Source organism: Maylandia zebra, linkage group LG23 (genome assembly GCF_041146795.1).
Source record: "Maylandia zebra isolate NMK-2024a linkage group LG23, Mzebra_GT3a, whole genome shotgun sequence".
Taxonomy (NCBI): Eukaryota; Metazoa; Chordata; class Actinopteri; order Cichliformes; family Cichlidae; genus Maylandia; species Maylandia zebra.
Genome location: NC_135188.1, coordinates 30,776,434 through 30,801,050, shown reverse-complemented (window position 1 = coordinate 30,801,050; position 24,617 = coordinate 30,776,434). Strand labels below are relative to the sequence as shown.

Here is a 24,617-nt window from a genome sequence, read left to right as displayed (position 1 = left end):
GCAATTGCGCACGCGCGCACCTTAGAGGGAACATTGTTGGCAAGGTACTTGGAGGTTGGCCTAAGGGCTTTTAAAACTTATTTCAAACATGAAGTGTTGTGCTGAATTCATCCCTCTTTAAACTGAGCTGTTATTCATTCAGAAAAATATTCTGATTAAGGAAATGTAAAGCTTAAATGAATGGATTATAAGATTTACTTTGATGGATACGCATTGATACAATTTTGAAATTATACACGTTGAAAACGTAAACATTGCCATCCTTTTTCCCAATTTTCCTGTCTGAATACAGCAAAGTAATGTGTGAAACCTCATTCTGAGGTCTCAGGTTGAGCATTTCAGCCATATTGTTGTAATTTAGTAACATTCCATCAGGGAATGGAAAAATGGTTAGCTCTGATTTACTATATTTGATGGGAGTTGTACAGCATGTTTGGATTTCATCTTACAGTTTCTGTTTATTTCATCTTATAGTGTCTGTTGATTGTGTCCTATTAGCAAAGACTGGCACTTGTGAAAATTGTGAGGTCAGTTGCTAAAGTTGTTTGCATATGAGCATTATGAATTGACCTTTGGTCTTTGATGGCAGACTAATTGTAAATAAGTGTACCACACAGGCTGCCACTGGTTTCACTTTTTCCTGCTCCTTTTTTCAGAGAGACCGCTCATAACTTGCTGCAAAAATACATCGCTTTATTCAAGTAGTTTATGACCTAGAATGGTTGTGAAGCAGAATTCAGAATTCAAGGTGAAACTTGCACATGCAACAGAGTGAAAGGTGTTAAAAAATGAACCATAGCAAGAAATGGGATGAAACTAGCTAGTATGACATTTCAAAAAGCAGTTCAAGTGAAGTTTTATATAGATGTGTCCAGATTTAGCTTCTTTTCATTGTTGGCTGTAACTATATCTTGGATAAGAATCAACGTCCAGTCTTATTTGGGCACAAATGAGTGTTTCAAGTTTTCCATGTTACACTGATAGAAATTAGGATGAATCCAAACATGCCCTGTAGCTGTATCAGTTTAGTTCTTCATAATTTCTTCTTCTCCTTTTTTCAGAATTCTATAAACACAGAAGAACTGTGTTTCTACCTTTTTTCGCCACAGTTTGTGTCTTACTATGCTGCCAAATCCCCAGGCGTCACAACAGGAAACCGTTTACAGTCTGTAGCTGACAGATAAAACATGTACCCTGTTGTACTCATTGACACACCTGAGGCCCCTAGCAATCTACTTAATCTCCATCTGGTTGTGTTGTCTGACCAATGCAAGGTGTCAATACAGTAGATCTTCTAGCTGCCCCTGTGGCTTACTTTGGAAAATCTTGGCACGAATAGTACTTCTTGCTCTAATTTGGTTTCACAGTTGCAAAGGAAGGGACTAATCCTAGTCAACACTACTGAAGTGTAATGCTCTACAAATGAAAGGCAGTGTTTTGGGGATCAAATAAGACTCAAGTTCTAGCCTCTTCCCCAGCCTACAAAAATAGCTCTTCAGATGAGATGTAGCTTAAGGGGTTGAAATGGAAATAACTGGAATGCACAGGTTTGCTTGTTCAAATAACTGAGAGTAAAAGCTATGGTATGGGTGCAATATGGCTTTCCATAGTTGAACTGCACAGTGCCTCGTACACTTTAGAAAACTCCTTAGGGACTATTTACACCATCAGGAAGAAAGAAAACGTGGATGTAAGTCAGATAGAGATGTCAGAGGAACCATAAGGCAGCACATCCACTGCTTTGTTCTTGGATACTTTGCATACTAACATAGATTTGTTGAAAAGAAGCAGAGCAGCAGTTTTTCAGATCTCTAAGTATTACTGTGAAGAGCTGAGTGGATGACATGTTCACTTTCTACAGAAAAAAGATGGGGAGCTTATACTATTTGTCTGCCCCATGACACTAGGTGACATTTAAGCAAATGCCCTCTCAATCTTTTCTACCTTCAGACCAACTCTTTTATGCTAGAGGCTTAACTACAAGTCTCTCTGAACCACTGCTATCTCAGAACTAAATACCATGATGGCAGTTTGAGAAGTTGTGCAAGAAAAACATCAGTTTGCAGTAGTAGATCTTCTACACTACTTGGAGGCCATGCAGCTGTAAACACACAATGGTTTGATTATACAACCTGCTGAGACAGAGAGCAGAATTAACATTTACTGAGGCAGGAGGGGTTTAAGTGACCCAGCGAATGTACTGTTTTTCCCAGCTTTGTTTTGGTTTCCACAAATTTATGAATTAAGTACCTAGCTATTTAGGCCTTTTGTTTGTCATTTGCCAGTAGGTAAATTTATTGTTTGAAGCTGGTCAGTTTATGTACAAAGGTCATAACAGACTTTAAACAGACACAAACAACTGTGGAATAAAAGCAGCACTACCACACACACTTTTCCTGGTGTGAGGAGTGACTGGCAGTGAGATAGAAAGAGAGCAGCGAATGTTTTAGCTTGCTATAATTGGGGAACATAAGTGGACAGGTATCAGCTGAGCAACCGAAGCTTAACTAGATTAATGACTGCACCTTTATAGCAAATGTGCACCTTTGGGGTGTATGTGAGACCAGTCTATGTAGACCCACGAGCCCCACAGTGGGCCCCTTACTTTTAAGAAATGTGGGACATATGTTGGCCTCACATGGTGGGGCTGTGTGGACAGGACAAATCCACAGTTACTTCATGCAGGCTTCACAGCAGTTTTTTTTAATTTGGATCCCCACAAGGGTTTTCTGAGTTCAAGCACACCTGCTTGAGGCCCAAATGGGAAAAAAAGAATTTGCCCCTAACCACATATCCCCAGAGTTCACGCAGAGTTGCCCAATGTGTACCAGCATAGGCATGTTTGGTGGTTTTCTTTCCCACTGCTTATGGCCAACAGTGGTCAGTTTAGTCCAAACTGCCAATAATAGCAGATGGTTTACAACCCAGCTCTGCACCAGAGAGAGTAAAGTAACATTTGAGCCCCATTTGACAGTACTTTGGATTTTGGTCAGTTCGTGGCACCAAGAGGAAAAGAAGTACTGCTTGTATAGTGAAATCAATTCTTAAGTGCTATAAACCTGCATTCCTTCTAATGACCAGCAAGTAGCGACTCCTCAGGTTAGCTTAATCACTAGTTTCAAAATCTTTCTATTGATGAAAGAGCAGTCCTCACTCCTCACATACCCGTTCAATAAAATGAATGTGACTTGACGATTTAAAATGGTAGACAACATCTTAATGGAGGACATATCATTGTTCGTGCCCACTTTTACAGTTTATATCGTGAATGAGCAGTTGCATCAGAATCATCCAGTTTTATTTCCTAACTTCCAGGTGGACAGCTTTAAGGGAACATTTCGAGTGCTCAGAAAAAAAGGAGACAAAGGCGCTGGTGTAACAGATGTCCCCTAGTCTAGTGGTACCGTACCAAAACTCATTAGTTTCAAGAAGACTTATTTAGCTCTAAGTGCTTTATATATTTCATGAGGACCAAATGGTGCAGCTTTTGTCTCACTCATGCAAAATGTTAAAAGTCTTCACAGACTTGCAGAATAAGTCTCTTGGAGGCAAAGTGAAGTTCACTTTAATGCATCTCCCTCTGGGTGTGGCTCCCTTACGGAGTTAGGATGCTTAGCGAGGTCTGGTCGCCTCAGCACCACATGGCGAGTGTCGTGTCGCCGCAATAATAGGTCGTGCCTCATTGAGCAAGCTTATTGGATCTTCCTCAGAAGTGAGGTAAGTGGTGTGCTAAATTGAATGCAATTCATAGTTTTTGGCGGAGGCTTGATCTGCTATTACATTAGGAGTGAGAGAATTACATAGGCAGAGACAATACTGCAGCTGTTCAACCGTTACAAGATGCTTGTGGCCGTAGTAAAATCACATTTCAATCACCTCAACAGTCTCAGGTGACTCACGGTAGATGAGGACAAATGAGAAAATTAATATGACATCCTTTGATTTTTGGGGCCACAGAGCCCGAAGGCATCGCTAATTAAAATTTTCAATCATACTAAAGAACAGAGAGAATTACAAACTAAAACCACACCCCATAGTAGCCAGTAGACCTGCTAGTAAGTATTTATAATTCACTGAAACTGAATCTGTCAGAGCTGACAGCTCTTTTCTGATACTACAACTACAGGTCCATGCATTCAACCTGAATTTCCATATGAGTTGCTGCACGACTGTAGGAGCTGTTTCAGAGTCACTGCCTTCACTCTGCAGATGATCAAAACTCTGCAAACACTCAGTGAAATATGTCAGCTTCATGCTATAATACTCTACTAATCTTAAGTAACTGTTAACAAACTGACAGCTTACAGGATGCAGCTATTTTACCCCCAGTCTCCAGCCTTAACAACAACAAACTAGAAAACAAAAAAATTAAAGGAACCAAATTAGTGCTAATTAATTATACGAATGATACCTTGTTATATTTTATCTTTTTCTGCAGTCACAGAGAAACGGTACTGCTAAACTAACCTTGATCATGTATTATGTTTTTAACCTTGGGCACCTGCAACCCTTAAGGTTTTGTAAGTCCAAAAATGAAAAGAATGAAAGGCGTTGAATTTTGAGAACAACAACAACAATACTGCAGAGAGGAAATTCATACCTTAATGTATGCTAATCTATTGATACTATGTGTGCAGGAGCATGGTCTGCAAATCTGCAAAGCTGAGTTTGTAGTCAGTACCGGTACAATGTTGGCTAATAGCTATAAAACAAAAGTGGTTGGTGGTTCAGTTCCTGGCTCCTTTAGTCTCCAAGTCAAAGTATTGGATACACATTAAAGTATTGGTTAACATTAAAGCACTTGTGTGAATGGTTGAATGAGGCTTGCAGTAAGCAAGCACTTAGAAAAGCACTAAATAAGTACCAGTCCAAATATGATGTCAAGTCACCCGCAGCACAGATGCCCAGCAGTCTAATAATACTGGTGATTTAGTTTTTTTGATTTTTGCACTATCTAAGAGAATCCTCTGAGATTCAAATGAGACATCTCTGTCCCATTTGAATTCGTCTTCCTCCCCTCAACCGGTAGGATGAGAGAGGGTATGTCATCTGAATGTGATACAGGTCTCGTTGTTGATGGCAGTTTTGAGTAACTAAGTAACTGTCGTCACTAGGGATGGGTACTGGTGTCCGGTGCCATGATGGCACCGGTTCTGACATAAACGGTAGTAACCAGACCGAAAAGCAGCGCACATTTCGGTGCTTTATTTCAGTGCTTTTTTTTCCTGAGCTGTGATACACTTCTAGCCAATCATTTTACGTTTCCGAGGATAGTAGGCGGGGCCAGGTACATACGTTCTGTTAGAGCAGAGCTACAGATTAAAAATGTCCAAGGCTAAGCGGTTAAAAGTCTGGCTGTACTTCACAGCAAAATATGCAAACTCAGCAGCCTGCAACAAGTGCTTTAAGCTGATACTGTGATACTGTCAAAGGAGGTAACACCTCAAATCCGATGAAACACCTGGCAACGCATAGCGTTTTTTTTAAAAGCCCAGAAATGCGCCGTATTTGATAGCTTGCTGCGAGACCTCACACCGAGCACATCTACTGCGGGTGGGTTGCCTGTTATGCAACATCCCCCAAAAACACGAAGAGGAGAGTCCTGGCCCCTAGCCCTGCCAGTGTAGCAGAAATGATGACGGATGATGGTGGCAGCAGCCGTTCTTCTCTGCGTGAGTAGCTAATTTACGTTGAGTAGGCTAACCACGTTATTACATTAATGCATGTAAGGTGAACTAGCAAACACCTTAGTAGTTACATGCGGCTGTCCTCTTGTTTGATGGCAGATACTCCCTTCACCCTGGCCAAAAAGGCTAAAATGACCAAAGAAAAAGTGGAAAACAGTTAAACATGAGAGGTTTAGGACAAAGTTTGTGTTTTTTCCATTGTTTAAGCACTGCTTCCAGCCAAGAGTGATACCATATATGCCCCATAGCTGCAGAAAAGGCTAACATTGTTATATTTTTACAAAAAACAGCTGAACATGAGAGGTTTTTGGACCAATTTTGTGTTCTCCATTCTTTAAGCACCGGTTTGAGCACCGTTTGAGCACCGGCACCGTTTCAAAAGTACTGATTTGGCACCGGTATCGGATAAAACCTAAACGATACCCATCCCTAGTCGTCACCCCCAACCGGTCGCAGCAAATGGCTGTCCCTCTCCGAGCCTGGTTCTGCCTGAGGTTTCTTCCTGTTTAAAGCGAGTTTTTCCTTCTCCTTTCTCTGTATTATTGTAGGGCCTGTATGATACAACATAAAGTGGCTTGAGCTGACTCCTCTTGTGATTTGATGCTATATAAACAAAACTGATTCGAACTGAACTGAATTGAATTAAACTAAATATCTGCCCAATCATCTCTTGATGGTACTTTATGTGCGTGCCATCGTGGCCATGAGTAACCAGGAATCCGGATTTAATCCTGTAGAGGAACCCTTGGACACAGCTACTATATCCAAGGAAGCCAACAGTCACACAAATTACCCAATCTCAGTTCAGAGGGGTTATGATGAAAAATAACAATACCGAACTCGTTGGCGGATCTGTAACTGGAATGGGTACAGCTGAATTCCTTTAATAACCATCTATTGGGGGGTAAGTCAAGCAAGGGCGGTATTTCCAGAGTGTTCCAGAGTGCTTTACCGTATCTTATACCTGTGTTACTACACTTGGATATTTGGACACTTTAGATATACACAACACAGTGTTGCCCTTGTTATTCTTTGCTGTTGTAATCTTTTGTTTTAAAGGCCTCATAATTTTTGTGATTTGTTTTTTCCTGGTTACTGGTATCGAGTTTAAAATTCTACCAATGTTATAACTCCAGCACACCCTTGGAAACGCTGAGGCAGAAATTACAGCAGGGGAATCCCTCCATCGTCCTAATCCATTAAAAAAGCTAATTTTGCTTGCTATCCACATTGCTAAACTTTTCCCAATCTGTCACTGACAAATTCCCCAACTGTCAAGCTATACTGAGCACAGATCCACACAAAACCGTCACTGTTAAATTGCACTGAAGTTCTGGCACCCCGATATGTCAGCATGTATCAGCAATGTGTCTATTTTAATCTACAACAACTTTCCAACTGCTAAACAAGCAGGACTGTGCCAGATCTGTATGTATGTTCAGACTTTACAGCACTAAACTATCAGCTGTTTTGTAGCCATTACACTGACTATTAGGAAAAACAAAGATTTTAGCACTATGGATATTTTTTATTTGGGTGAACTGAATCTCAGTCTGCACGTCCTTGCCCATTTACCCTGATTTTAGTTTTGTGTCCTCCCTGAAGATGCCAGTAGACCACACTTGATTTTTTACTGCAGAAATCTTGGTTATTGTGGTCCGTTGGCAGCTAGACCTCAACATTGCTCTTGTCCATAAAATCCTGGAAATAACCTTAAACAATCTGTTATTGTTGTACATCAGAATGTCATCACGAATTCAAGTAAATGTTAAAAAAATCCTCACTCACCATTGACCACCACTGCAATGTCCACAAAATCGATCTCCCCGCGTGCCTCTACGCTGGCTTCACAGCGGTACACACCCTCGTCAGCCTTGGTCACCTGATGGATCTGCAGGTTGTTGTTTGGCAACACCTGGAACCTGCCTTCACAGCACACGTGAAAAGGAGGACAGAAGGACAGCCGGAGAAAGGCAGAAGGGGAGAGTGGAAATAACAAAAGAAAAACAGCATACGATAGGGAGAGAAGCGAGATAGGAAAGTTAGAAAAACAGCGGGAGAAAATTGCCATCTCCACTCTTCAGTAGTTAGACTGTCAATCTTCTCTTCAGCACATTTACCTGATAAAGTCCACACAGATAAACACTTGCGCAATTACAGTTCCACACAGTCTCCTATTGTGGCCACTGGGAGATTGGCCGGGATTGCTCGGGCCTCTATCTCATTTCTCCCAAGCAAATATATTTATAACCACGAAGCGTAATTAGAGTGAAATGATTAAAGGAAAAAAAACATTCTTCTCCATGTTTCATCATTACCTTGCTGCTGAAGATTTGAATTTCAATTAAAAACCGTGACAGATTCAAGGGGTCACTTTTTCTAATCTGTTCAGGCATGTGTTTTGTCTGGAAGGAGGACGGGGAAGCGGTGTAGAGAGTTGTAAATCAGGGAAGAGGCGAAGACGAAAATAATGAGTCCTAGTCTGCAGCACCTGCTTTCTATCAGGGAAGACTGTTACTGAAAGTGAATCTTTCTTTTCTTTTAATATTAAGTAGACTACTCTTCTGACATTTAGCACTATTAGCGCTGAAAAGGGTGGTATTACCAGAAAGAGCTTCATAAATGACATACATCAGCCTTCCCTCGAATAGGATGGAAGATGATAGACAATAGTGCCACATAAATACACCCATTAGCTGGCTTTTTCCCAAAAGATGCAGGGTGTGGGTTTGCATTTTATCTCATGGGAAGCGGTATCTTCGAATGTCGCTATCCAACTGCTCAATAATCCGTCCTCTCAGCTGCTTGTTAACATCGTCTCTGTCTGAGTTAGACGCCTCCCTCCGGGGCTGATGGGGTTTCTATTCATAGAATTTTAGACTTTTGTCTTATTGTGAATCCACACAAAAGAAGGGAATAGCATTTCCCAGAGACCTGAATTTTTGCCACATTAGTGAGCCTTTTCAATGACCGAGAGAGGGAAACAGTTGGGCAGGCTGAGACTGACAAGCTTTTTTTCCTCTCAATAATTAAGTGTTTTTGGCATATTTACATTCGTCATGCAATCCTTTTGAGATTATCACTCACATGCAACTTTTATTATTACCATAAATTACTAAAATATTCAATATCACTATACACACTGACTATTCACACTTAAGCAGTGGTACTTTATCCAAGTACTTTCTTTGACTAGAGACTTTGGGATGATTTGATCAAAAGCATTTCACACTTAAAAACAATATATGTATGTATGTATGTATATATATATATATATATATATATATATTTGTTTTGTTTTTTTAACAGGAATTTACCTTTAACACAAGATTAAACAGATACATTATATGCTTATAAACAAAAAACAGATAACTTAAGCAGATTTAGCCAGAGGATGAGAAAATGAATAACGACATATAACCAATGCCAGGAAACTGTATTTCTGTGTGTCTGAAAGAAAAAAAATACTGAATACCGCTATCGGTCTCCTGTATTGGTCACGCACTAGCCTAATACAGTTAAATATTTGTGTGTTATTAGGCAGGTAGTTTTCAGCACTGGAGGCTCCTACTTCTGTTTTGTTAGCCATCTTCTTCTCCTTGGGACTTTGCACATTTGTGGGCGTGCAACTCAATCAGCGTGACCATTGACAGGAACGATGTATCATGTATTCATGCATAAAGTAGAAAACTGCTCTTTACTACTCTCAGTGGACAAAAACCTTTACCAGGATTATATTATATATGCTACTGGCCTGTTACCAGTTAACCTAATCACATGAAAAATGTTCCTGCAGCTGTTTCTTTTTAGCATTACTTAATCGCCCTTTGTCGCCCCTGTTGCAGCTTTTTTTGAGACTAGTTGCTGCCACCAAATTGAACATGAGCAAATATTTTCCTTAGAATGGTGCATTTTTCTCACGTTAAACACTTGATATGTTTTCTGTTTTGTGCTCACAAGATTTGAAAAACTTTGGATTCTACTTTTATTTATATTTTTACAGTATATAGCCTCTCAAATTTTGGGCAATTACAACTCAATTACTTTTAAAGAACAGTCATTGATACTGATCTTTGATTACCTACTGTAATTCAGACTTCACATCCCAAAACATAACTTTATATTGTGTCCCTGATCTTGAGGCCTTCTGAATACCTTTGAGCTAACCTAACAAGCCATTCTTTGTTTGGTCACTGCAAATGACAGAGCAGTAGGATGTAATTTCCCACGGCAATTAAAAAAAACAAAAGAACAAAACCAAGAAATGTAATGAAAAAAGTCTATACGTGAAATCAGGGGGGGCAAAACTTACTGTGGTGCTCCTCAGTGATCTCTTTGTCCTGGTAGTACCACACCACCACGGGCACCGGGGAGCTAATGACATCACACACAACTTCTGCTGTCTCACCATAGCGGAACTCCTGCGGTGACTGAACATCCTGGAATGTCAGCCTCTCTGCAAGATCAAACAAGATGGAGATTGAACAGCTTTTTCCCCCTCTCTGAGCATTCAGAACAGACAATTTATTGCAGGTCTGAACATCAAAAGGAAAATAAGCAGAAATTGTTGCGCTTTTACTGCCCTCTTAACTCATTCACTGCCAGCCATTGGCAGTGAATGAGTTAAACCCATTGACTCATTCACTGCAATTGACGGCTATAGACGTCAGTGGCAGTGAATGAGTTAACTATGACTGTTTGGAGACAGAACATAAAGTTAGGGCTTTAAAAAAATTGTTTCCTTCCACTTGTCTTAATCTTGGCTGTATCCTGTGAGGAAGGAGTTTGACATTTTAAAGTACTTTGCTGTATTTCTTGATAATATGGGTTAACGTGTTAGGGTGACCTACTAGCTGCTCATCTTGTGGCTAGGCAAGAACAGTCCCTTCAAAGGTACAACAGCTTTTTTTGTTTCGAGAATACAACTCTTGAATTTGTGGCTACGTCCACACGTACCCGGGTATTTTTGAAAACGCAGAGTTTTCTATGCGTTTGCACCTTTTGTCCACACGTAAACGGCGTTTTCGGTCACTGAAAACAGAGATTTTTAAAAACTCCGGCTAGGGTGGATATTTTTGAAAACTCCGTTTTTGCATTTACGTGTGGATGAGAAAAACGGAGAAACGGAGAAACGCAGAAAACGCAGCGTCAAAGGTGTGAGCCTTTTTTGACGTCACACTGTGCGCCACGTTATTGTTTCGGTGAAATGAATTTCTACAATACTATTACTGTTACTTGTACTCTCTGCAGTGTTTAAATGCTTACATATACACACACAGTTACTGTCCCTCCATACATACCACTAGGTTCTGCTTCTCTGCCCCATCCTTGTTTACTATTTCTCACCGAGGCTTCTAGACTTCTGATTGGCCAACATTTCTACACGGTTAGGAATATATCGCCACCTGTTGCTTTGGCATGTTCCTAGCAGCGTTTTCCTTCATTTCTGCGTTTACGTGTGGATGTGATTATTTTTTAAAACGAAAACGGAAAATCTCAGTTTTCAAAAATACCCGTGTACGTGTGGACGTAGCCTGTAAGTATACAAGAAAAAATGCAGCCATTATCTGAAATCATGAAGTCAAGTAGCACATCTGAATCAATTTATAGCCTAATTTGCAAACGGATTTGATGGTAAGGAAAAAAAGCCATCTGTGATTTTAGCACAGAAGCACCACATTATCACATTTCTGCAGAAATGGGAAAAAAAAAACAACACGCTGATATGGATGACTTAATAGCTGCTATCCACTAGTTCAGGGGTGGGCAATTCCAGGCCTCGAGGGCCGGTGTCCTGCAGGTTTTAGATCTCACCTTGGGTCAACACACCTGAATCACATGATTAGTTCATAACCAGGACTCTGGAGAACTTCAGGACATGTTGAGGAGCTAATTTAGCCATTTAAATCAGCTGTGTTGGTTCAAGGACACATCTAAAACCTGCAGGGACACCGGCGCTTGAGGCCTGGAGTCGCCCACCCCTGCACTAGTTCCTAGTGCAGCACTTAAATTATAAATAACTTCATAATTTAAGTGAACATTTGATCTTTTTTGCAAATGTAACCACCCATCCTACTTCTTATCCAATAATTGGCGGCGGGTGGTGTGGCGGTACAGTGATTAGCATTGACATTGCCCAGCAGATGGCTTCCAATTCAGGCTGACGACTAGCTTAAGTGGTCATTCTAAATTAGCCACAGCTCTATGGTATTGCATCACCTGGCTCCACAGTAAAAAAAAAAAAAAAAAACAGCAATGAAAGAGAGTAAGAACATAATTTTTCCACTATGACAAACTGTTTTTTTTATATATATAAACCATGTTACCACAATGTTTTATTGGGTGCAACAACAAATCTGAGTTAAACAGATTTAACATAAGATTAGTTAAGAACGACTGCCAATTCATTCTGAGTATGACATCAATGTTTTGGGGTTTTTGTTTTTATTTATTTTTTTCTTTGGGAATCTTCCAAATCGTCCAGTTTTTTGGATCAACAAACCAACAAAGGGATGACAGACTACCAGTGTTGGTCAAGTTACTTGAAAAAGGTAATCAGTAACTAATTACTGATTACTTCCCCCAAAAAGTAATCCCATTACTTTACTGATTACTTATTTTCAAAAGTAATTAATTACTTAGTTACTTTTTAAAAACACGATTTACAACCTGAATAGGTGATAAAGCGATAGATCTTTCAGCCCAATTCTACTTTTTCTACATAACCCATTATACAAAATGTAATCAAATGGAAAAGTCCCTTTTTAAAACTTGTTTTATTAGTTTTAATCTTTTAACTTTATGCATCAAGCAAAAATTTAATTATATGCAACATTCTCTGACTGGAAGAAATTTGTTTAACATTTAATAATAATAATAATGGATACTTTATTGATCCCCATGGGGAAATTACTTGTTTTTCTCTGCATTTGACCCATTCACTCAGTGAAGCAGTGGGCAGCCCACTAAGCAGGCGCCCGGGGAGCAGTGTGTAGGGACGGTACCTTGCTCAGGGGTACCTCAGGGTAGCCGTTAAGTGGATTCGAACCGCCGACCTTCCGATCATGGGGCGACCACTTTACCTACTGAGCTATCCCTGCCCCCTATTTTTAAACCTATTTTCTGCACATTCCAGCACATAAAATATATATTTTTTGTGTGTTTACACTCTCTCTTTCAAATAGATGCAAGTAAAACACAGCAGGAAATAAATAAAGTCAAAGACTAGCGGTCCTGTTGCTCTATTTTCACCTGTAAAGCAGGAGTAGGGTAGGCGGAGGTTTGCCCTGGTGCAGGTGTGCCGCAGCGGTCAGTGGAAGAATCCGCGAGTTTCTCTGTGAATTTCTCATTACGTCGTAGCGCACTCGGTGTTTGCTTGGAAGTTTAGGGGGTTTTTTCGCTGTAAAAAGAAATTTCCTTCCCACGCACAACGGACACTAATGTTTTTGTCACTTTTTATGGAATCAAACTTAAAGTAAGGTCAGTACTTCCACGCTTTAAACTAGAGATGGCACGATACCACTTTTTTATGTCCGATACCGATATCATAAATTTGGATATCTGCCGATACCGATATGAATCCGATATAGTGTTTTTTAATCAACAAAACAGTTTTTTTTAAATATCTTGCTGCATTTTGTATAAGTTCATACTCAAGTTTAAAACAACAACTACACTAAAGCTATTCTGTTATACCTGTATGCAAAAAAAAAAAAATTCATAGTTCAGCAATACTGATCAATCTAATAAACTTAAACCTACACCATCCTCCCTATTCTGGTATTTTAAAGAGTACTTAGCGTAAATATTAAGCAACCTAACTAATAGGGTTCCAACTCCCAGCAACAACAAAAATAAATAAATAAAAAATAGGGAACCACCCCTCACGCTCCACCTCATGATGCTTAATCAACGTAATCAACCTTAATTTGATGCAGTGTGAAAAAAAATGCACAGAAATCAATTATTTTTCAAGAAATATTAAATAGATTCAACATCTTTCTTCAACAAAATTGCAGACTGCACAGATGGTACCTTCCCAAAGGAAAAAGTACTATAGCTTACTAGGGTATATATATTAGACTTAATAGTCACTATATACAGTAATTGACTTCTATTCCTTTTACATCAAATTAAAACTAATTAAAATTAAAAAACAGATAATTATTTATTAAAAGCTAGACATTTTAAATGAGAATAAGAAAGAAAAGTATGTCTTTGTGCCCCTTTTCCCTGTTCATGCCCTATCGGCCCCCCTGGCTAAACTTTGCTAGATCCGCCCCTGCACAGTTACCAGCGTCAGCTACGTAGAAAAAGATCCTGGTGTAGAAAGTAATATTAAATAAATTCTAACAACAGCTTATCAAGCTTAAACGTGCTGCTGTTGTTCAGCCGCTGGTTTCCTCTTTCTGGTGCAAAGTGGGCCAAAAGCAAACTAGAGACACGGACTCGCGACAGAAAAGCCAATCAGCTGATCATTGATCAGTTTCATGATTGAAGTAGCAGCAAGAATATATCGGATCGGTCCATCTCTACTTTAAACGCTGCATGCTCATACTCTCTCCTGCACTCATTAATGATCCATTGTTGATCTGCACACAGCTGTTGTCATGAACGTGGCACTCGTTTACATCACTGTCATGAGACATTCTCGCAAAAAAATCACGGTTTTAGTAACGCAGTAACGCAGCGTTCCTACGGGAAAGTAACGGTAATCTAATTACCGTTTTTGCAATAGCAATCCCTTACTTTACTCGTTACTTGAAAAAAGTAATCGGATTACAGTAACGCGTTACAAGTAACGCGTTACTGCCCATCTCTGCAGACTACACATATGGAAAAGAAATAGTAAAAACTTACATGATTTACTCATGAAAGTGGCCACTTTCTCATTACTTTCATACATTGTTTTAGTAAGTATCCAAAACATACAAGTTTCATTATATAATTTTTCAAGGGATCTTATATCTGTTTTCACTCTTATATGCTTTTCATACAAGTTTTACACAAGACAGATATATATAAATCTTATAAAGTTTGTATCTTTTCCATATGGGTACAGACAGGATAGAAGGCGAGCATTCCTTCCATGTTTGAAGAACCAGCGAATGTGAAGTTTGCCAATCAGATCCACCTCATCCAAGACACTACAAACATAAAAAACCCAGAGTTTGAGGTGTCTTAACAGGACTTCACATACAACAGGTGACATCATTGTGTCAGTGTGACAGACCAACACTGCTATCCATAGGACTATTTCAAAACTATAATATTATACAAACCCAGCGTGCACACATTCACTGTTGACATTCAGTGCTTGAATTCTCAATAACACCCCTTGTGTGCACAACAACCACGTTATTAAGCATAGCTGTCATGTTAAATAATGCCCATTGGTTCCCACCGAAAGCATTTGGAAAGACACGCAGGAGAAAAATTATGCACAGTGCAAACTGACGATGAGCTTTTACTCTGAAAATCAAACAAAGCAAAAGCTTAATCCCTCCTTGACTGTTTTTCTGGGACACAGATAAGGCAAGTGTGATGAAACAGCACCAGGTGACAGCAAAAAGTAACTCGCTTTAACTTGCTGCCAGTTATAAAAGAATCAATGAGCAGAGTTATTCTGCAGCCTTACTGTTTGCAAAATTTGACAAAAGCACAGGCAGGCTTTGATTCACTCCATCTTGGTTTCAGCATTCTTTAATAGGTTCCCCTTGGTGCTTGTTTAAAGCTGTGTCCTCTTCCTGGCAAACATTGGGTGTTTTACGAGGACGCCGTTCTTGGACCAGCATTTCCCCACAAAGATCTCACGCGAGCTCTCGTCGAACCCCACTTTCCTTGGCTTTTGATGTGTGTTCGGGCTGGCTCTGCTAGCGCCGCAACCACCTGCTATCACCTGCGTGCTATATTGTGAGGGTGTGAATAAATCAGCTACAGCTCCTCTATCAGTCCCTTCCCTTAGTGAGGCTTCAGCATTAGCATTTTGCTCTGTGATTTATGCCAGGCTGCTCCCCAAAATGAGCTTTCACTCCCCGGCTGCATCCTCCGCCTGTGAACGTGTCTGGCATCTCAGTGTCTTCATTAACTTCAAGGATGCCTTTGCGTGATTTTGTCATTCACTCCGTTGGCTTCTTATCATCCACCCTCCCCTCCATATGTGTTCTTTTTATTTGCAAAATCTGCTTTCTCCCCCTCTGCCTCCCTCTCAGGTTTGAACATTCTGGTGTCACTTGTTCCTTCTGTTTGTATCCATTTCCTGTCTCTTTTGTAGTCGTGCTGCTCTACAAGAGAATCAGTAAGAGAAACATCCTCTCTGGAGTAACACTCTACTGCACACTTGACACTGGCGAATTGAGAATGTACTCAGTACTCTGGAGTTTCTTTGCTGTCGTTCGTAGACACATCACTGCAAAGATAACTGTCTGATAAGCTGACGAGCCAATTTCCCTGGACCTGCCTCAAATGTGAGACAGATTTGTTTCTGTGTGTTCTGGCCAAATTAGCTGGTTTTGGAAAATGAGCTTGTGCAGCATTATTGCGTTGTCCATTAATAAACTAACAGGAAATGAAAGGCTTAGACATTGTACTGGCTCACTCTATAATGACTATGAATTTTCTGTCACTGAATACAGTTGAAAACAGCACCATATTACACCAGCTAATTGATGTTGCGGCTTTTGTCACCAAAATAGGTTTTCATGATTTTGTGACAGTAAAGGGTTTATCTTGAAATAAGAATCACTTTGATGCTTACATTACTTATACTATTTTGACTGCATAAGTCTGGTTATGCTAACAAGTACAGGTAAACTGCTTGCAGTACAATATAAATACCCTGATGGCGTGGAGGGTGGAACACTATTATAGGCCTTAATGGATTCCATTTTAGTTGGCAACAGAGGAGGGATTACTAACTATTTTCAGTGAGTAAAAGGACATGAGAATGACAATTACTATGCTACCTAGCTAACAGCTAGATAACATGTGTTACATGTGACCTTGCATGTCGTCATTCTTCATTAGCAGAAGAATTTACTGTTAAAGAAGTTGCATACATTCACGAAATGTGACAGCTGACTGAGTTCTCCAGGCTTCTTGAATGACATTCAAAGTTTAACTGTTCATCTGCCAACATGATTCCATGCTGCTTTAATAATGTTGAGGTCCGAGCTCTGGGGAGGCCAGTCAATCACTGATAGTGTTCCTTTGTGTGTTGTTCTATGCAGCTTTGATTTTACTGAATTCCCAGTGTGTTTGGGATTATTTTTGCCAACCAGAAACTTTCCAGATGGTATTGCATGTTGGATCAAAATGTGATGGTACATTTCTGTGGTTGTAATTCCATCAGTTTCACAAGATCTCCAACACCACGATTGGATTCATCAGTCCATAAGACCTGTTGCAACTAATTTTCAGTCTGTTTCTTTGTAATTTACCCTATTTCTCTCCCTTAAGAATACGGTAGCTTATTGGCAGTCACTAAAGACAACTTTGAAAAACCTCCACAAATATGACTAGCTACTTGTTCAGAAAATGAAAAAAAAAGGAGTGGCTCAAACAGTAGTGCTAATATAGTAGCAACCATACTGCATTACACTGGAGTACTAACAGAAATCAAGCTAGCAGGCACAGCACACAGAACAGCAATGTTTTTGCTTAAATGGCAATCCTAGCATGCTACATTCTCACGTTGACAAATGTACATGCTAACCAGATAATGTTCTTATGGAGAGCATCAGTGTTAAATATGTTATCTTGCTAAAATTTCCCAAGTATCACTTTCTGTAGCTAATTGGCCATAAACCATGGTGCATAAGAAGCACAAATTTTGAAATGACTATAGATAAAAAGCAAATTGGTTACTTAACTTTTCTTGTTGTTTAGGACTCAAATGTCAAAATTTCATGGCAAGATTTGCTTTTAGATTTTACAGTTCTAATTAAAATTAGAAATACTAACCTCACTGTGGCTTTGGTGGAAAAAACTGAATCAGAGGATCCCTGAATTAATTAGTTGCCATCTACATGTGTGTACTAAATTTAATGTGAGTTAGCACAAGATTGGCCACTAACTCATTGCTAGCTACTGCTTTGTTCATCAGACTGTGGACCAGCTTTTAATTCCAAACTGATCTGACAATCCGTGCTGCATGATTACATCTGGCCATCATAGAGAAGTCAGCAACTGCGGAGAAGATGTCAACACTTGGTCTCCCACAGGTCATGAATTTCATGTAGAACATGTTGCAGCACGCAGGTCTGTGCACCGTGCAGAGGAGTCCTCGCCTGTTCCGACTGTGCGCTGGCAGAACACCTGGCTGGATTTTAGGGTGGTTTTCATCCGCCTGCTGCTCATGGAATCTACACTGAGGACCCCAGTGAGTGATGCCTGGTTACCATGGAAACAATGATTTTGGGGAATTGGTTATGTGTTGAATGAGGCAAAGGCTGAGTGGTGGCAGGTGTGATTGAAGCTGTGATGTCTCCCCTAATGGTTCGCTGGGAGAGGATGAAAAGGCAGCCACACAGCAGGTGATGATTTCCAGAGTGTGTGTACATATAACTGTGTGTGTGTGAGTGAGCTCTGGAATCAAATCCATGTACGTTTTCTCCAATTAAACTTTGTGTAGACTCCTGATCAAAGACTCACACCTCAGAGGTCACTTGGCTCTTATGTTATCTTTTGTGCTTGTGGCTTTTGGAATCTTTGTCCTCTCACCTGCGAACAGAGAGAGTTCTACCTATGATCTTTTTTTTTTAATATGAACCCTGCTCTCGCAAGCATTTTGTCAATAGACTAATAAAAAAACTTGGATTTCTATAACCCACTTTAAAGTGTTCCACTAAATGACTTCACACCTTGATTTGACACCAAATTCTCTTGAATAGCAGGCTAATACTAATTCTACACAGATACAGCCATAGATACAGTATATGGCCTGTATTTGTATAGCGCTTTTACTTACTCCCTAAGGACCCCAAAGCGCTTTACACATCCAGTCATCCACCCATTCACACACAGGTGATGGCAGCTACATTGTAGCCACAGCCACCCTGGGGCGCACTGACAGAGGCGAAGCTGCCGGACACTGGCGCCACCGGGCCCTCTGGGGAGGCCGATCCACGACTGATAGTGTACCACTGTGTTTTTTCTATCCAGGTGTGCTTTTATTACACTGGTAGTGCATTTGGGATCATTTTCCTGCTAAAAAACAAAAAAAACAAAACTAATGCTAATGAAACACTTTCCAGATGGCACTGCATGATTGATCAAAATTTGATGATACAGTTCTGTCTTTATAATTCATCAATTTTGGCAAGATCTCCAACACCGGTGGTTGAAACGCAGCCTCAAACCATGACAGAGCCTCCTCACTGTTGTACCTGTCACTTGAATTCTTCTCTATAAACTGATGATTTCTGAATCAAAAATATCCAGTTTGGATTCATCGCGCCATCAGACTTGTTGCCACTGATAATCAGCCTTTTCTCCCAGTTTCCCTTCCTTGACAGCCACCCTTCCACTGAAATACTTTCTCCTGATGTTTCAGTGAACAGTGGATGGATCAGCTGAAGGGCTAGATGCATCTCTCAGGTCCTGTGTTGGGTTTTTGCTGGTCTTTTCTTATTTATGTCCTTTTCTTAAGGACATGACTTTTAGACACAGTTCATCTGCTGTAGATAGTTGTTTTTAGGCTTGACACTTCTTTTGTCCTCCACTTGTCCAATGTCCCCAAACTGTTTAAGTACACACCGCACATATGCCAAGTTTCCAGCTAATAGTTCTGGGAATCACTTTATTGGTGTAAAAATGCTATTTTATGCCTGTCAGGCTTTGTTAGCTTGAATTCCTTTCCACTTAAATCCGCATAAAACATGTGTTTGTGTTTTTTAGATCTACATTGTAATTTTCCCTAAGTTGCACAAAGCTCCCTGCTCCAGGAGATGATCTTAGTGAAACCAACATGTTTTTCTCGTTTTATTTCTAAATTAAATCACAGCAATAAGCTAGTGGGGTTTCAGTCGGATGTCTTGCTGAACAACAATTTAAAGATGCAAATTCACTGATTACTGCTAGAATGGAATCAGTAAAAAAAAAAAAAAAAAGGTCTATAAACACCAACACTATTTCCTGGGCAAAACATTAAGTTTTTTTCCCAGGAAATAGTGATTGGTCAGCAAGGCAGGTAAGTCAGTGCCCGATCTCTCATTATTCCTGACAGGATCTAAATCCTGTGGCATTGCTAGCCGTCATTATAATTTAATCACAAGAATCAGTCTAACTCACACAGTCACACACAAAGTCAAAGGTACATGCATCTTAGAAATCTTAGGTTTCTAAGATGCATGTGCACACACAGAGAGCTAACGCAGCTTGTGGCTGTGGAGAGGGTAGAGAGAATATGAATCAGCTGGTTGTCCTGGTGATCAAAAGCTAATGTGAGATGTTTATTCTCTTCGTGTCCTTATGTTCCAATCTCCTTAGGAAGCAAACACAGAGCATCTGTGGGTAAATGTGTCAGCTAGTGTGTGTGTTATCAAGCTTACGGTAGATCTCCAGCACAACGGAGGCCTCCTCAGTGTGACCACTGACATCGGTGGCCTGGCAGCGGTAGATACCCGCATCTTCGATGATGGCATTATAAATAACGAGCTTGGATCTGGATGCTTCTGTGTGGAGCGCCATTCGCTTAGAGGCCACGATGCGCTCGCCCTGGGGGTTATACCACTCCAACTTGACCGGCTCGCCGATAGCTAGGAGCAGAGAGAGAAGGAGATATATCAAATAAACTGATTACAAGGAGTGTATTTTACTCCGTTAGACCGGCAAAGTAAAGATTATGTCACAACACAGCATAATGTTTACATTCATTCGTTGAGAAAGAGCAGTTTTCATGATTACTCACATTCACACATGAGATCTATAAAGAGGGCAGTTTTAAGTGCATACTTTGCACCTTCTTGACCTTCAGCAGCTTTATGTATTTCAAAATGAATCCAATGAGAAGAAGCTGCAACAGTTTCAGCAGTTTAAAGCCTCAAGATTGCTTGTGAAAATATACCAGATTGCCTTTGAGTACCATTTACTTGGCATGGCTATACCGGAAGACCTGTAGCAGATAACTAAGTTTGCTCACAACTGTGTCCCCACCCACTCTGTAAAAACAAGCTTTTACAGAGTGAAACTTTTACAACTGAAGCATCCACAAACCGAAAATGGAGTAGTCCAGGTAGCTCCACAGCAACTAACATTAAAGTTAACTTGAATTTTACAGTTATGTTGAAATAAAAATCAACTAATTATTTTAATTGAAAACATGAAGGCTGCAAGCTGCTTCAGACCTGCTTAAAAATGTTTTCTGGAAACTAGTCATTATTATCAGAGTTCAAAAATATCAAAGCATCAAAACAACAAAGTGGTCCAATTATTGTACGTATTTTCAGCTGATTCATAAAATGTGATTCAGCCTCTCCAGTACAATTTTCATATTTTTGTAGGTTTCTTTTAACTGGACAAAATGATCAATTAGTATGGGTGCAAAGTAATTGCCATTATGCTGTAGGGCACATCTTAAGCTTGCTTTTGACCTGTCAATGAACAGCCCATTGTACCCAAAAGACATTCAGCATCAAAACAATAGTCAAAGGCATCAACCATTTCAAAGACTTTTCACATGATGCCTACAAAAAGAAAATCTGGTTGCTAGGAAGAGGTTTTCCTCACTGAGCCTAGACTGAAGCAACTCAACTGCTTCGTTTGGCAGATCCAAAACTCATTCTTGGTTATTTAACCCTGGGTAAATGAATAACTAGGGGAGAGATGAGCTATTAGAAGATGGATCTTCAAAGTCCTCATCATTAGAACGGTGTGCATCTGGAGACAAAATATAATAAGACGCTTCTCTCTCATCAAATAAGCCAACAGAAATATTTCTGTTGGTATTTCTATTGGTTTTCATCATCTAAATGTGAACAGGTCTGATTGTGATGGCAGGTTAGCGTAACTAAGTAACTGTCGTCACCCCCCAACTGGTCACAGGAGATGTATGGCCCCTCCCTGAGCCTGGCTCTGCCATAGGTTTCTTCCTGTTAAAAGGCATTTTTTCCTTCCCACTGTCGCCAAGTGCTAACTAATAGAGGGCAGTTTGATTGTTGGGGTTTTCTTTGTATTGTTGTAGCATCTTTACCTTACGATATAAAGTGCCTTGAGGCAACTACTAATGTGATTTCATTCTGCATAAGTAAAATTGAATTTAGTTGACAGATGATTTGGTTTTTGAACTGTATCCAGAAATACTGATTTAACCAAAGTATCACAGTGATTCTGTGGCTCCATCCATGCCACCAAAACCCAAAGCTCTTTGTCTTCCTATAGTCCACACTCGGTTTTCAACACAACCTGGCAAACTGAAAGTGCCCATGACTTGTCTTGGTTGCCATTTTTATGCTAAAATAAGCACACCTTTTTTTTCCACAGAATCTCCGACGGTTTCATCCTGTTTGGATGTAGTGAAACATCCACAAATATAGCACAAGAAAACTTGTGAAAAAACATGATGCAATGAGCAAACATGAGGAAAAATGAACATTACTTTTTGAAATCATTAAAGAACAAGTGTTAGGTTTCATATAGTAAAAATGACGCAGGGGGTCAAAATCCCAATTGAATACCCTTTATTTCATTAGATATTACATGTGAGTACTTTCTTGGTACTGTTTGGTTTGCTCTGCAGAGCTGAGGACCATCTACTGTCGTTGCTGGAACTAGTTTAGCGAACAGACGGGCTGAAATTACATGATTATGTCATAATCTTGGATTTACATAGCTAATAACTCTGTACAGGAACAGGGACATATGCAGTCCATAAATTCCACTCTTGTTCCTGTGTTTATGCACAGCACTCCTACGATTGCAAACACGGATAGATTCTTAAACATGGGTGCAAGCAGTAGGCCTGCTGAAAAGCTAACCTGAATTCTGATTAAAATGGCGCCCATATGTACCTTGTGAAACATGAACTCATCTGGCTACTGTAGGAGATGATAGAACCATCTGCCCGCAGCAGGTGCTGCTTGCCTGTAAATTCTGCAAATAAAAGTGTCAGTGTGGAGGGCCATTACTTGGCCCATCAATCAGGCAGAGACTGGAACAAGAGAGGATACAGACAGAGGCTTGTCCAGTTAGGAAACAAAAGATAGAGGAAGAATAGAAATGGCAGACACTGTTATATCATATCATAATAGAAAAACGGCAGTATGACCCCTCAGAAAGAGGGAGTAGAAAGCAGACAGTCAGAATTCCCTTTCCCCCCCTCTCTGCTACTGTCTGTAAGATGCCCTTGAGCAAAGCTTTTATCATTCAGGTGCACAGCAGCCTGCATCAGAGGCCTGCAATGGCTCAGCTCACAACAGGCAGGAGTAACTGTGAGGGGATGGCTTCAGGTATGACTGGATTTTTGCTAGGGAAATATGCGGATTATAAAAAGAGCATAGAGCTTAGATAAAAATCTATTTTAATGGCTCACAAACACAAGAAGGTACATGATAACAAAGTTCCCTCTTGATATCCATGCTTCCAAAACGCCGGCTCCAGCTTACATACCCCAACTCCGATCATCATCACGTTTCCAACAACCATCAGCGTTGCATGCTTGGCGTGTGCTGCTCATTAGTTTCAAAGCCAACAAATCTGATGAGGCAATCAAACACGAGTGTTGCTCAAATCACATTACAGCACCAAGCGTCCCGGGCTTTCCGACCGGAGGCTTGTGGGGAGCAGATAAGCGTCTAGCATCCCCGCGGCCGTCTCTTTATACCTGTTAGTATCCCAACGTTATCAGCACTTTCCATTTTACAGTCTGTTGACAGCAGAGACAGTTAAATATGCTCACACTGATGCAGCTAGTGTGGTGACAGGCCATTTGCTTCACAGATGATCTGAGAAGACAGGAGTGCAGAGCGTGATGCCCTGTTTTTCACGCTCAGCCCTGCCTCCCCTCTGTGCGTCTTTACAACTGCATGAATAGCTTGTGGAAATTTTCTGTCGAACAGCTCTGAAAATCTGCATAATCTCTGGTGTTATTACTGATTTCTGCTGGAAGACAATGACCGTCTCTTCTAAATGTTGTGCGGTAAGACAATGATCACTTTTTCTAACCGAAACGTCTACTGCGGCACTGTGATTGAATGACAGCTTAATCCTGAAAATCACAAAGAAGTGACCCTTCAGATGGAACCGGGACAAGCGGAAAGCTTTGTGTCCTCCTTGGCAGTGAGAGAGCAGCTGAAAGAAATACCGAAGCAATCTCCTCAGCTCCTGCACAGGGTAGATTATTGATTAAGGAGGCCTCTTGGTGCCAAAATTAGCTGAGCACAAGCCTAAACACTCTCAGATTCCCACAGCACCTGGCATTGGGGTCTTGGTAGAAATTGATTTAGGTCTCCAGGGAAGTAGATAGCAGCAGAGTAAAAGGCTGACCAGGGAAAGAATCTCACCGGTCAGCGTGTTTATGTGTGCCGCTTGGTATCAAAATGATTGGTTATATATCTATCTCTGTCTACTCTGTAATGTCTAGCCACTGGGAAAATGCAGGTCTACTGGGACGAGGGATGTGGCCCTCCCTGCTTTGGTTATCTGAAGAAAACATGGAGAAACACATTAGCTGCTGGATCTCGGCAGGCTACCGAGGTTGCTTTTGTAGCTGTCTCCTGTCTTCTGCAGCAGCCAACACTTGTTCTGGCTCTCTGCCACTTCAGTCACATGGGAGGTTAAACACACACCTAAACACCCATTTATCCACCTCCTTTATCCACCACGGAACACCGCCTTTGCCTCCGCGAACACATCGGACTACAAACACGCACATTACCAACTCCGGAAGACGATCAAAGCAGCCAAACGTGAGTACAGGGACAGGGTGGAGCAACA

General features: G+C 40.6%; 1 protein-coding gene across 4 annotated transcripts in view; it reads right to left on the bottom strand.

The window, feature by feature from the left end:
- ncam2a (neural cell adhesion molecule 2a) overlaps positions 1-24,617 on the bottom strand; it is a 457,910-nt gene that overhangs the window by 120,144 nt on the left and 313,149 nt on the right. For all 4 annotated transcript variants that reach the window (XM_004570150.3, XM_023154077.3, XM_014411200.3 and 1 more), the window contains 3 exons: positions 20,237-20,443; positions 10,000-10,143; positions 7,476-7,613 (listed from right to left, as the gene is read on the bottom strand). In XM_004570150.3, coding sequence (XP_004570207.2) covers positions 7,476-7,613; positions 10,000-10,143; positions 20,237-20,443 — 489 coding nt within the window. The remainder of the gene's footprint in view (positions 1-7,475; positions 7,614-9,999; positions 10,144-20,236; positions 20,444-24,617) is intronic.